Source organism: Euphorbia lathyris, chromosome 5, assembly GCF_963576675.1.
Source record: "Euphorbia lathyris chromosome 5, ddEupLath1.1, whole genome shotgun sequence".
Taxonomy (NCBI): Eukaryota; Viridiplantae; Streptophyta; class Magnoliopsida; order Malpighiales; family Euphorbiaceae; genus Euphorbia; species Euphorbia lathyris.
The window spans coordinates 37,563,687-37,577,203 of NC_088914.1; the positions used below are offsets into that span (position 1 = coordinate 37,563,687).

At 35.2% G+C, this 13,517-nt stretch overlaps 1 protein-coding gene and 1 pseudogene across 3 annotated transcripts; one reads left to right on the plus strand and one right to left on the minus strand.

Annotated features, from left to right (window-relative positions):
* Positions 1 to 1,877: 1,877 nt before the first annotated feature.
* LOC136229115 (amino acid transporter AVT1J-like) lies at positions 1,878 to 4,342 on the plus strand (annotated as a pseudogene).
* Positions 4,343 to 6,081: 1,739 nt separating this feature from the next.
* On the minus strand, positions 6,082 to 13,241 carry LOC136229151 (protein-tyrosine-phosphatase IBR5). 3 transcript variants are annotated; one of them, XM_066017734.1, is made up of 5 exons: positions 12,856 to 13,241; positions 10,979 to 11,074; positions 7,309 to 7,366; positions 7,063 to 7,169; positions 6,082 to 6,719 (listed from the first exon to the last, which is right to left on the minus strand). In XM_066017734.1, exons 1-5 carry the CDS (start codon positions 12,917 to 12,919, stop codon positions 6,409 to 6,411), a joined length of 636 nt encoding a protein of 211 aa, XP_065873806.1. In that variant the 5' UTR covers positions 12,920 to 13,241; the 3' UTR covers positions 6,082 to 6,408. The 3 variants fall into 3 exon arrangements, with proteins under 3 accessions (XP_065873806.1, XP_065873805.1, XP_065873804.1); XM_066017733.1 differs by having other exon boundaries at positions 10,979 to 11,078; positions 12,794 to 13,241; XM_066017732.1 differs by having other exon boundaries at positions 10,979 to 11,078; positions 12,683 to 13,240.
* Positions 13,242 to 13,517: the final 276 nt, after the last annotated feature.

Genomic DNA, 13,517 nt, shown 5'->3' on the forward strand with positions numbered 1-13,517 from the left:
ATCCTGATAAGCTCACACGGAAAGTTAAATAAACTTTATCTTTTTTTTTTCTTTTTTCTTTAAAGGAATACATATACGCTTGCTTTATGAGATTAATCTTAAATGGGGTAATTTAAAAAAAAAAAAAATTAGTCTATTGGTTGTGGTTGAAAAATATTTTTCTAAAAAGGCGGTTTTCCAACCACAGTTAATTTTTTTTTAATATAATACTTATTACAACACCATATACGCCGTAATGAGCATCAAGGTTGACACGAATCAATTCCTGTCAACTAATATAGTTTGGAATTCCAATATATTGAAATACCCTAGAATGACTTATATAAGGGAATAGAGGGAGTATTTTTTTTTATTATATTATTAAAGTAAAAATAAAATTATATATAAATTATTTATTTTATAGTAATTTAATTAAAATTTAAATTTGAGCAAATTCCATATTTAGCACTAACATATGAAATTGTATAAATTTAATTTTAACGTTTCAAGCGAAGTGCAGATTTATCCCTAACGTTTGAAATTGTGCAAAATTAACCTTAACAATTTCAAGTAATCAATTTCAACCATATACTACCGAAAATTTGAAAAAACTTGTTTGTCTGTTATTTAGTCACACCCGACCTTCTAAACCAGTTTGTCGATAAATAAAAACCTAAATGTCTTTGGTTGTAATCAGAACCTAACTGTGTAATTGTAATACGCTGTTTTGTAAATAAAACTAAAACATACCACAAACATTTATTTATAAACTTTTAAACTACATGCCTCTATTTGCAAATTGCAAACCATGTGTCTTTTTTCATACTTTCCCTTATAAATTAATCATAATTTTTTTAAACTGTCTAAAATATTGTACTGTGTTATTAATGCACTAAATATTTTTGTTAATAATGCACTAAATATTTAGTCTTAATGTTTCAAGCGAAGTCCAGATTTATCCCTAATGTATGAAACTTTGGACAGGAATACATTTAATCCTCCAATATGTATGTGTTGTGCGGAATTAATGAAAGATAAAATAATAAACAATCGAAAAACACAGATTTACGTGGTTCACCAACGTTGTGTTGGCTAGTCCACGGGCAGAAGGAGAATAGTATTATTAGGAGGCGAAAAATCAGATTACAATGATTAGGTTACATAATGGGTATTTATAATACCCAATCTAACCTAATCCCACTAGGAACCCATGATCCTAATCCCACTAGGAACCCATGATCCCAATCCCAATCCAACTAGGAACCGATGATCCCAATCCAACTAGGAACCCATGATCCTAATCCAACTAGGAATCCGAAACCCAATACTACTCCGAATAGGAAACTGTATATACTGATTCAAGGCATTACGACAAATCTCCACCTTGACTTGAATCCTCCTGAAAGCATAACAGATGCACCCATGACACTGCCAGATGAACAGACTTCTCCCTCTACCTCAGATTCGCCCCCACAGGGCAACTAATAATCTCTATTCCCAGAATTTTCGATCTTCACCTTCATCGCAGACATCTTTCTCTCCAGAAAACAAAACCCCGATCGGAAACCGAAAGCTCTGATACCAGTTTGTTGTGCGGAATTAATGAAAGATAAAATAATAAACAATCGAAAAACACAGATTTATGTGGTTCACCAACGTTGTGTTGACTAATCCACAGGCAGAAGGAGAATAGTATATCCAATCTAACCTAATCCCACTAGGAACCCATGATCCTAATCCCACTAGGAACGCATGATCCCAATCCCAATCCAACTAGGAACCCATGATCCCAATACTACTCCGAATAGGAAACAGTATATACTGATTCAAGGCATTACGACAGTATGTATGTGTATATATATATATATGAGGTAATACAAAACTTAACTTGGAAATAAATGGAGAATTCATCAGAGCACCCACAAGCATATGCATATGAATCTAGCACCACCTTCCTTAGGACTTGTTTTAACGGACTCAATGTCTTAACTGGTCTCTCTCTTTCTTTCTTTCTTTCTTTATGTATCCATTATATTATCAATAGCGTCAATTAACTAAAGAAGTTGTTTTTGCAGGCGTGGGATTACTATCAGTTCCGCTAGCAATTTCAGTAGGAGGATGGCTGAGTTTAATTTTTTTTTTTTTTATGGAAATATCAAAAAATCTTATTAAGCGCCAAAAAACTTTTACAACGAACAAAGGACAACTCATACATCTAGGTCCACTTGTTCCACAACAAGCTGGAAGATTGAGATTTACATAATCTCATTTTTACATTTAAAGACACTTGCCTAACAATTTGATCCTTACAAAAAAGACCATTATCAAAAGCAATTTTATTCCTAGTCAACCACACCCAATACACAGTTGCTGCAAAACAACTCTTCTAATAAAAAGATTTAAGAGATTTTACTGTAGCATTCCTTGACAACCAACTTATAAGCCTTCTCCATGGTAGATTATTTGGTACATCACACTTACCACTAATCTCCATCCAGACACTCCCACTAACGGAACAATAAAAAAATAGATGGGGCACTGTCTCCTCCTCCTGACCACATAAACAACACAATTGATTTGTCAAGTTTGCCCACACAGCAATCTGAGTTTTAACATTCAACCGATTTTTTAACGCAATCCATAAGATGAAACTGTGTCTTGGGATAAATTGATGTCCCCAAACAACCTTCCACCAACCCACAATAACTTGAGTAGGCATTAAAGCCTTATACGCAGTAGCCACAGTAAACTGTCCCTTATTATTCCCCTTCCAAACAATCCTATCCCTCTCGTTAGGATAAATTTGTATCTGTTTCACCACATGCCAAGCTTGCTAAGTGAGTTCATCACTTGGGTCAGGTAGACGCCACCCTTGCCTCCCAACAAGATCAGCAACCTTCGTATCTCTAGCAACATCAGTATCAGTATCTGAGTTTAATGCTTCTGTTTATTATAGCAATTGTGTACTGGTACACAGGGTTACTGCTAAAACGTTGTATGGATTCAGACCCACTTATAACAAACTATTTTGACATTGGAGAGAGAGCTTTTGGATACAAGGAAGAGCTCTTGTTACTTTTTTTATGAACCTTGAGATGTATTTATTTGCAGTGGAGTTGCTTATACTAGAAGGTGATAATTTAAACAGATTATTTCCAAATGCGGAGTTCAACATTGGTGCCCTCAATATTGGAGGAAAACAAGGTTTTGTAATCCTGAGTAGCCTTATAATATTGCCAACAACATGGTTAAGGAGTTTAGGTATGTTGGCTTATATATCTGCTGGTGGGTTTGTGTCTGCTGTTGTGTTGGTTGGTTGTGTTTTATGGAGTGGTGGTGTTGATGGTGTGGGGTTTCATCAAGGAGATTATGTTTTGTGGAAGTGGCAAGGTTTGGCTACTACTGTCAGTATGTTTGCCTTCTGTTATTCTGGTCATGCTTGTTTCCCTACTTTGTATCACTCCATCAAACATAAACCCAAATTTTCTAAGGTCAGTTTCACTACCTCTTTCATCATTTAACTTTTCCTCGAAATCACCACAAATTATACTATGCATTTTCAATGAAATGAAATGATGATTTAAAATGGTTTGGTTGCAATAACAAAATAATAGTAAAAAGTAAATGAACAAAAATGTATCTCACTTTAATATTACTAAAAACAATTTTATGCTAATATAAAAAAAAACCATTACCATATTGTCATAATTCACGGTCCTTAAAGTGTCAAATTACAAAACCACAAATTTATTTGTTTTTCCTTGAATGTTTCCCTAAACTTAACCATGACAAAAAAGTTTTGGAATAAAATGAACACTAAGTTTTTTTTCCAACTCTTCTCCGATTGCAGGTCTTAATTGTGATATTTGTTACAAGTAGCAGCATGTATGGATCAATGGCAGTTTTAGGTTACCTTATGTATGGACAACATTTGAAGTCTCAAGTGACCTTAAACCTTCCTATAAAAAAAATCAGTGCACAAATTGCCATATATACTACTGTAGTTGCTCCGTTGACCAAGTATGCAATTATTATGACTCCAACTTTTGAAGCAATTGAAGGTAAATTTCATCTGGGAAACAGTACATCTCTCACTATACTTGTAAGAACAACAATTGTGATAAGCACAGTGGCTGTGGCATTAACCGTTCCATTTTTTGAGTATGTAATGGCTTTCGTTGGAGCTTTTTTGAGTATCAATGGCTCAGTTTTACTACCATGCATTTGCTACTTGAGGATCAACAAATCTACTAGATGTTTGGGATTTGAGGTAGTCATAATTGTTGTGATTATCATTGCTGGAGCTGCTTTTTCTATATTAGGTACTTACACTTCTCTTAAACAAATCATTCACCATCTCTGAAACTACACATGTAATTAGCAAAACTAATATATAAATTTCTTACTTTTGCTACCTTTCACTAAGACCATCTTCTTCTCCTCAACTTCATTGCTCACTGCAATATTATGGATGCTGTTACTCTAAATTGTATGTATTGGATAACACCTTAATGTGATTCAAACACATAAATAAATTCAAACTAGAGGCATTAAGACTCCCTTGAGATTTCGATATAATCAAATTAACACATACCAGGTACAGATTGATTCATTTCCATCTTTCCATTAATCTTAATCCACCTGATCTGTCATGAATGAAAAAGATAATCTCTTCTGTTTGACACACATCACAAGGAAGAGAAGCAGGAGAACCATTAGCTTTCAGTTCTAGAAAATGCTTATTTGAAGCCTGAAATGCCAGAAGACTATTTGCAAAAGGAAATGTGGAAGGGGTAGATAAAGGCCTCCTTACTCCATAGCAAGTCCAATATTCCTCCAATTTGTTACATATACCCTGGATCAAACAATGATTGGCAATCTCAATTAGACATATGTTTATTGATGCAGTAAGCTTGCTGCTAGAATTGAGATCAAAATGGAACTGTGTTTGACAATTGAAGATGAACTACTTCTGAATTTATGGTTGGCAGTCTCAATTAGACATATGTTTAAGCTTGCTGCTAGAATTGAGATTAAAATGGAACTGTGGAACACATATATATAGAGCATTTGTGACTAAGATGAAGTGATCCTTTATGAATTATGAGAGTGACATCAACTATTGCTCCTTTAGGTAATTCAACTTGACAATTTGAAGATATGAACAATAGAGGAAAGTATCTATTATCACAGATGATATCATCTGTTGTGTCAATAATCCTTAGTGCACGATAATGGAGGAGTAAATGTTTTAGCAGTGTGTGGTTTTTCAGTCTTGACAATTGCATGAGCACCAGATCCATAGGCAAATCCCTTAGATGGAATCATGTGGAAGTAAATATAAAATCTGTTGGACTTGCAGCTTAGAACTTATTGAAGGTATGTTGTTGAGGATCAAATTCAGTATTTGTTTCTTCGAAAGATATATATATATATTTTCATAATCATCACAACTTGATTGAGTCAAAGATTGCTGAAAAAAGTAGACCTGATTACTTGTTGAAGCAAGAATCCTCAATACGAGCAGAGTTTGTACAGAGAGAGAGGTAATCTCAAATAACTGACAACTATTCTTGTGATTCCTAAGGATAAATCTTGCTTGTGATTCCCTTCCCTTCCCTACATGAAATTTAGTTCAAATGAAATGACCGAGCGAGCTTCATGTCGAATTTCAGTCCTTACTTGCTTGCAACTTTCCAATTGTGGACTCCCCAACCCAACCAGTTATTTGCTTTGACACATTTACCATCAAAATTCAAACTACAATTCCCAACCATTTTAATGAGCACGCTTCTTACCATATTTGGCGCCCACGGCGAATCAATCCAACACATCTTTGCCAAACCATTAATTTTTTAATATTTTTATAAAATTATAAAATACCTATTTAATTGTGAAAAGGACTAACCAAATTTAACTAGTTAGAGTCATATTAGAGAATACGAATATTTTCTTTACAGTGACAAGGATATCAGAATTCAATAATGTGGCATGTCAGATACAATAAATTATTGAGCTTTACTGCTTTGATCATGTCCAATCTTTTTGCATTCATTACTTGTGAGGATTGCCAAGAAGAATATGAAAGAAAGTACACTGAAGTAGGCAAATAAGAGAACAATAAATATTTGTTTGTATGAAAAACCGAAGGACGTTAGGTTAGACCCATTTTTATCCAATCAACTAACTTAACAACAAAATGTACAATGATGAGGAACAAAAGTTAAAGTGTAATACATTTGTTTTTTGTTCAATGTCTCACAAGTATTCTTGGGTATTTATAACTATTCTCGCAAGCAGCACCAAATACAGTTACAGTACTCTTGCATTCTAATCAACATTTCTCTATACCAAAACAGCACCAACTTCTGCTTCCATACTTGTTTCAACTCCCCTGAATTGTTGATATCGTTGGGTCACACTGGAACTTCACGTGTCCATTGAAATGTCCCCGCTGTTTGGATTTGACGAATTCCCAACAAAGGGGCTCTCAGATGTATTGTTTTGAGGATGACCAGCTCCGAACTGAAACTCATGCGGAGAAGTACCTAAAGGACGGGAAAATATGGACGACGAACTCATACTATTGAAAGCTGGAGCTGGACTTGGATCATTAGCCTTTGGAAACCCGAAGCTAAAGGATGGCACACCTCCAATTTGGAAACTGGACAGGGCAGGACTAATGCTATCAATTGACCCAAAAACCTTTTGCTCATACTCCTGCAACTGCTGGTACACGGCTGAAAATCACCAACACAATTTAAATTATACATGAGACCATTTTTCAGATGAATATGAAATACAATCCATTAGAAAAGAATCAGAGACATTGAAGTTGAATATGGAAATAAGATCAGTCTAAAATGCAATTCAATAGTTTCTTGTCTAGCATTCTGGACTTCCTTAACATCAAGGCCTAACACCAACAATAATATACATAAACAATATGAAGAGATTCACTCCGAAGCACACATTCTCTCAGACGAATGCAACTTAAAAAGAACATGCAATATATCGAAAGCATTTGAACATATATTCTTTCAACTGAACTGGTGCAACATAACTGCATCCTGACAGACACACCTTGGCTCAAGTCAACAACTGGTCTTCGATCCTTCACCCACTGGTAACTTTGTGAAAGCCTCCATCCTTTGGACTTCATCAAATAAGCTATGACAATCGCAGGAGACCTGTCAAGAACATTGTTATCATTCCCCGAACAATCAAATACTGCTAGATTCCATTCTGTTCTAGGCATATTGTACTTGAACAATATAAGGTAAAAAAACCGAAGAGGTGAAATGTACCAATTTCTGAAATTAAACGTACCTGTTTTTCCCTAACATGCAATGCACAAGAACTCGGGCCTTATCCCTTTCGCAGTGCTCTGTGAAAATAAAGATCTCTTTTGTTATGCTCCAAAAGATCCATGAGAAACGAAGATTGGTAACTTAAAAACAGGTGCTAATTTGAAAGAACAACAATGCAATTATCATATTTAACAGAATCTAGTTAGGCAATTACTATAAATTCAAATAAACTATATCAATAAGGATCTCTTCCAATCATAAGCTTCTATTGACATATCATATTAATAAGTTTATCCAAAACATGGTGGTTTTGTTACGAAACTGGGATCGACATCATGTAACGGATCCTAGTTTGCACCCTCAAATCCCACACTTCTTGCTACTTAGAAGTATTCTTTCCTCTGCCTATTTTGGTAGGAATTAAGTAGAACTCGTGAGAGAGAGTTACCCACCTCATAACACAGAAAATTGGGGGATTCAACCTAATTGTTTTCTTGATATTGTGTCTCTAAAATATAACCATTATATACTATAGGCTTTACAAGGCAGAATAGTTTAGATAGGAATCAAAACTAAATAGGAACCTGAAATAATAGAATAACTCAGTCTAAATAGGAATCTAATAATGCACAAAGTACAAACCTATCTATGAAATCCTAAATAGCACAGTAACTGCTCTATTTTTTCCCTAGGGTATCTCATCTGCTATTCAGCTTGCTGGCATTGCCTATTCCCTTGAGAAAGTGTGTGACCTCAAGCACCAAGGGTGGTGCCTCATCCCTTTCCCCGAGCCAACTCTTGGGTTTCTATATTTCTATTTCCGCTGCAATAGCCTCATTCAATCGACTAATAAAAAATTCTACCTCCTGTTCCAACAATATAGAACTAGCACACACAGATAGTTGCTCAAAACGACAATGATATTCCTCCAAGATTCCGGTTGGTCTGAATTTAGACAGTTCTCCCAACTTATTACCGTGAATGGGAGCGGTGACTCGCACATTGCAGGAATTTTTTAAGACTTCCCATGTCAGTTAATGTTCTCGTACCAACTTGATGAACTAGAGCTGAGCATAACCTTTTAGATGGAAGGATGCTAAGCTGACTCTTTCCTCTTCAGTGATCTGTTGATCTCTGAAAAAGTGATCACATCTGTTCAACTAACCGAATGGATCAGAACAGCCATCGTACTTACAAAAATCTAGTTTAGAAAACCTCAGAATAACAGGGCCCCCTTCCTCCATGGAACCTCATTTCACCCTTGAAAGGTGGTGATCTTGTTTGTACTGATTTCGCATGGAAGTTCCTCTAATCCAGCCACCATCTCATTCTGTCTAGCCTAGCCTCACTGCCCTTCTTGTTCAGCCCTGTCCCTAGTGCAATCCTCTTTGTACAACTTCATGAATTTCTCAATTTTCCGCTGCAGGGTGTGGAGGTCATCCACAACATATTTCTCTGATACCAAGTTGTTACATATTGGGGATTATTGGGCTTGAATAATGGGTCTTTGTACCCTAAAATCCCTTCCTTCTTAGAAGTATTCTGTTATGGGCCCACGAATAGGATCACGTCACAGGTCTTTTCACAAGAAAATCCTAGATTTTCCTTGCTTTTCATGTTCTTCGAATCGCCTACCCTTGAAGCTCAATTTGGTGATTTGTAAGAGATCACCCTAACTCCGTAATTCTGAATTTTCTCAAGATTAGCGACTGGTTTCTTATTGAAAAGTTGTTGCCTCTTATAGAAGACATAAAGACATTAAATTAGGAAAGAGTTCTTGCTTAGGAAAGTTACTATTTAGGAAAGTTCTTCCTAAAATAAAATACTATTATACCTATCTAAATAAGATATTACTTGCTAATTGCTAGAAGATAATATTGCCTAAATAATTATGATAAAGTAAATCTGCCTAAATAATATGAAATAACGTTAACTTGATCTCTTTCCATAACCTTACTCCCCTCTTTGACTAGAGCTTGACTGCAAGCTCGAATTGAGGAAGGGGTTCATCTTCATCATCGTCCAGGATCCTCATGATCTAGCCTCTCTTCTATCTTATGACATGCAATCAATTCTACCTTGTCCTTTTTTATTGTCCATTGATTGATGAAAAATTGTTCACATACGTGAAACCATCCCAAAGAATCCTTAATTCCATTATAGGAAGGACATTCTAACACGTATTTAGGGATGACTGCAGCTCCCTGTGCAACAACTTCAACTTGATAAGTTTGGAATGATTTGGCCTGGACTGATTGTTGGCTATCTGTGATCACACACTCTTCAAGTCTCTTTAGGAATGGTTGCCTCTCTCTGCATCGTCACTGGATGTTCATCGAATGATTCTGATTGCACTGGGTTGTGACAGATGTTAGTTGCAGTCCCTTCGCTCTTTTTTTCTGTAATGCAAAAGTGCGCCTCTATCAAGAGCCACAATTTCTTAATTTCATCGTTAATCTCTGCTGTCAATTGTTCGATCTCTCCCATGACGACCAGTTCTGATACCAAATTGTTATGGGCCCACGAATAGAATCGCGTCATAGGTCTTTTCACAAGAAAATCCTTGATTTCCCTTGCTTTCCAGTTCTTCGAATCGCCTACCCTTGAAGCTCAATTTGGTGATTTTTAAGAGATCACCGTAACTCCTAATTCTGAATTTTCTCAAGATTAACAATTGGTTTCTTATTGAAAAGTTGCTGCCTCTTATAGGAGACATAAAGACATTAAATTAGGAAAGAGTTCTTACTTAGGAAAAGCTACTGTTTAGGAAAATGACTAGGATAATTTTCCTAAAATTAAATACTACTATAACTATATAAAATAAGATGTTACTGCTTATTGCAAAAAGATAATATTGCCTAAATAATTATGATAAAGTAAATCTGCCTAAACAATAGGAAAATAATTAACCTAATCTCTTTCCATAACATATTCTGTCCTATACCTATTTTGCTAGGAATTAATTAGAATTCGTTGGAGAGATTGCTGACCTTATAACACAGAAACTTAGGGGAGTCAGATAAATTGTTTTGTAGATAGCAGTCTGTCTCTGTCTCTTAAATATAGCCATCACATAGGATAGGCTTTACAAGGAAGAACAGTTGATTCTATATAGGAATCTAATAATGCAAAACAAATAGGAACCTTACAATGAATAACTAAATAGGATAGAAATTGCTCTAATCTTACACTAGGGTCGGCTGCTATTTGGCCATGCTGCTGACAGGATGTTGCTGATTACTTTAAGAACACAAATAAAAAACAAACTTTTTTCTCTTAACCAGTTTTCCGCAGATTATCACCAACCTGACTCTTTCCTCATTCTTAGATGGTGACAGTTTGATATGCATTAAACCTCAAAAGATTGTAGCATGACAAACATATGATCAACAAGATGTGAATACGATATCATAATCACTAATCTGAGCGTTTAAATGAAATAAGAAAACAATAAATTAATATAGAAATAAGAAAAGCCTTGTACCAATACAAGGAATCGAGGTAATAAATATAAGCATAGTGGTATCAAACAGTTATATCCGGAGTCCTGGAGCATATGTAAACAGTATGACTGATATTTCTTGAGTCCACTGTTAAGAGAAATCCCTTAACAATAGTACTTCAGAACATAGAGCAGGAAGCATGAAAAATAACAAATGAAATTTCTTCATTTACCATAGATCACGCACCTAAAAATTGAACTGCATCATCAAATGGTAAAATTTTGTCATCTTGTAGGCAATGGTAGGTGAATGAATTTTTGTAGAGATTTTGGCAAGCTGGTACTGTCTACATAAAGAGAAAACAATTGATGTAAGAATATGCCAGACCTCTGTATATGCTTCCTATTTAAGAGCCGTCATAAATCAACAACAGAAAACTATTCATTATGAATTGAAAGGGACATAGCTAAAATTTCCCATGAGAATTTCATACAAGTGTCCCAAATGTAAAAAATTTAGCACGCTTATTTAAGATAGCAGTAAAACTAAAGGAGTTTATGCATCAAATATGTTCTCTTGTTTTCTCCATAGTTGTCAAATCGAGATTTGACTCGTGAATCGAAATCCTCATTTTGTGAATTGTGAATCAAAGATTCTAATAACAGTGGTTTTCTCCCAAAGATGCTACTCTTTTTAATATCAATCCACAAGATTGAGAGCAAAAATAAATCACCATCCTATCTGATCATTGTGGATCTCATTAATCGGTTCAAGATTAATCAGGCACCCTTTACCCTTTGTTTGTTTTGAAGTTTTTTAAAGTAAGGTAAGGTAAGTGTATGGGGATGTCTTGTTTGCGATGATGCACGGAAACGGAAATGAAACGGATACCGGGAAACATTATTTCTAAGAAAAATTAGATATGAAACGGTAATGGAAACGGAAACGGACACGAAACATGGAAACGCTAATGAAGAAGAGTTTCCGTGCAACATAGCTTGTTTGTTTTGAGGTGGAAGTAAAGAGAAGGGTAAGTGATGGTAAGATTTGGGTGATGTTACTTACACCCCAATTTGGAGGGTAGCTATGGTTAGAAACTTTACTTTTCCTATATTACCCTCAACTTTTTATTTTATTTCCATCACTTTATGTTTAACATAAATACTTTGTGATAAGGATATAAAAATAATTTAGATACAACCTTACCTTACCCTACTCTCAACCCAGATACAACTAACACTATTAAACCATCACTTACCTTAACTTACCTTATTTCCAAACACAACAAGATATTTCATAGACCATTACCATTACCATACTTCAAACTTTCCTTAGCTTACCATACTTCACTCAACTCCCTGATAGTAATTCATCATGATAATCAGAACTAAAGAAAAATAGACAAGTACAATAACTAAAGTTTAAACCACCATTTACATTTTAGATGTTAGCTCCCAAATGGTTTTCTCCATTCGCATCATCCTCTTGATAAGAGAATACCTTTTGTCTAGAAATGGTAATACATCAACATGCACAGTCGACCTCTCTCCCATGGCATATAATATTTTTACCTCTCCCAATTCCTATATAGCATCTAGTTAAGGGAATATCCATAGCTAAGTCATTGAATAATTGCATGCCTTTAATGCCACTCTCAAAAAACGGGGAACAAAAAAAAGATTTAACTTTTCACTTCTTTATTGCCGTTCTTAATAAGGTCTACCCTGAATCCACTGAGTATTAAATGTACAACAGAAATAACCTTTTTTGTTCCCTAATTACTTCACTTGTATGAGAATACTTAACCATGGAATCGTTTTCAAATTGAATAAGGATAAATCATGAAAAGCAAAGCATGTTGAAGACCTCACTAAGACGAGTGTAATATGAATTAAGGAAGTGGGAAATGAATTAAAGGATCAGCAATGATAAAACTTAGGATATGAATACATTGAGAACGCGAGAAATCCCCTGGGTTTTGAGAAGCTCAGAACGAGAGGCGTTATCATAGCTACCCAAGTAGAGAAATTCAGGGAGGATCTCAGAAGGGAAAGCACTGACATGAAGCGGAGATTTCTGGGCGGATTCGGGCATCCGATGACCGCAAATCCCGCAAACCTCACCTTCCTCGTATTTGTGATAGTGGCCGCAAACCGCACATGGGTTCTCTCTCTCCCTCTTCCTCATCGATCACAAGAATTAAGCAGCAAAATAGATCAAACTTGAATTGCAAATTGGGGAGAGGCGAAACAGGTAGATATATGTATGTAGAGAGAGGGATAGACTGAAACAGGTAGATATATAGAGAGAGATAGATTGGTACTGGTTATGAAGAGTCTGGTGATGGGATGGTGGAGTTGGGATTGAGACGGGTGTTGGAGAAGAGATCACCCGAAATAAATAACTAGTTGATCAAGAATGTTAAGGAAACTTCAGATTGGGTTTTATATTTTATTTGTTTTAGCTGCTCAACTTTCTTTCTTTCTTTCTTTTCCTTTTCCTTTTCCTCTTTTTTTCTTTTAACCGATAACGAATAAAGAGATAAACTATAGATTTACTCTTATAAATAATGAAAATTTATTTATTTTTTTTATTTTTTATTTTTTTTTTCTTGTAGGAAAGGAAAAGAAAAAAACAAAAACAAAAAACCGCTCAACCCGGGATCAGCCTAATGAAAATTTATTAATAGTATTTTCAACAAATCAATTTCATTTAGGGACAATTATAAAACTAGCACATTTTAAGGGGTTAGTTTTCTTTTCTAACACCTTTTGAAAAACTCACC

Bases quoted from the DNA above. Each gene is read 5' to 3' on its own strand.
- LOC136229151 (XM_066017732.1), bottom strand. From the start codon at position 12,919: ATGAGGAAGAGGGAGAGAGAGAACCCATGTGCGGTTTGCGGCCACTAT. The intron at 11,079-12,682 runs GTATTCATATCC...CTCTTTATGTAG, and splicing joins GGATTTCTCGCGTTCTCAAT to ACAGTACCAGCTTGCCAAAA. The intron at 7,170-7,308 runs GTACGTTTAATT...TGTTCTTGACAG, and splicing joins TGCATGTTAGGGAAAAACAG to GTCTCCTGCGATTGTCATAG.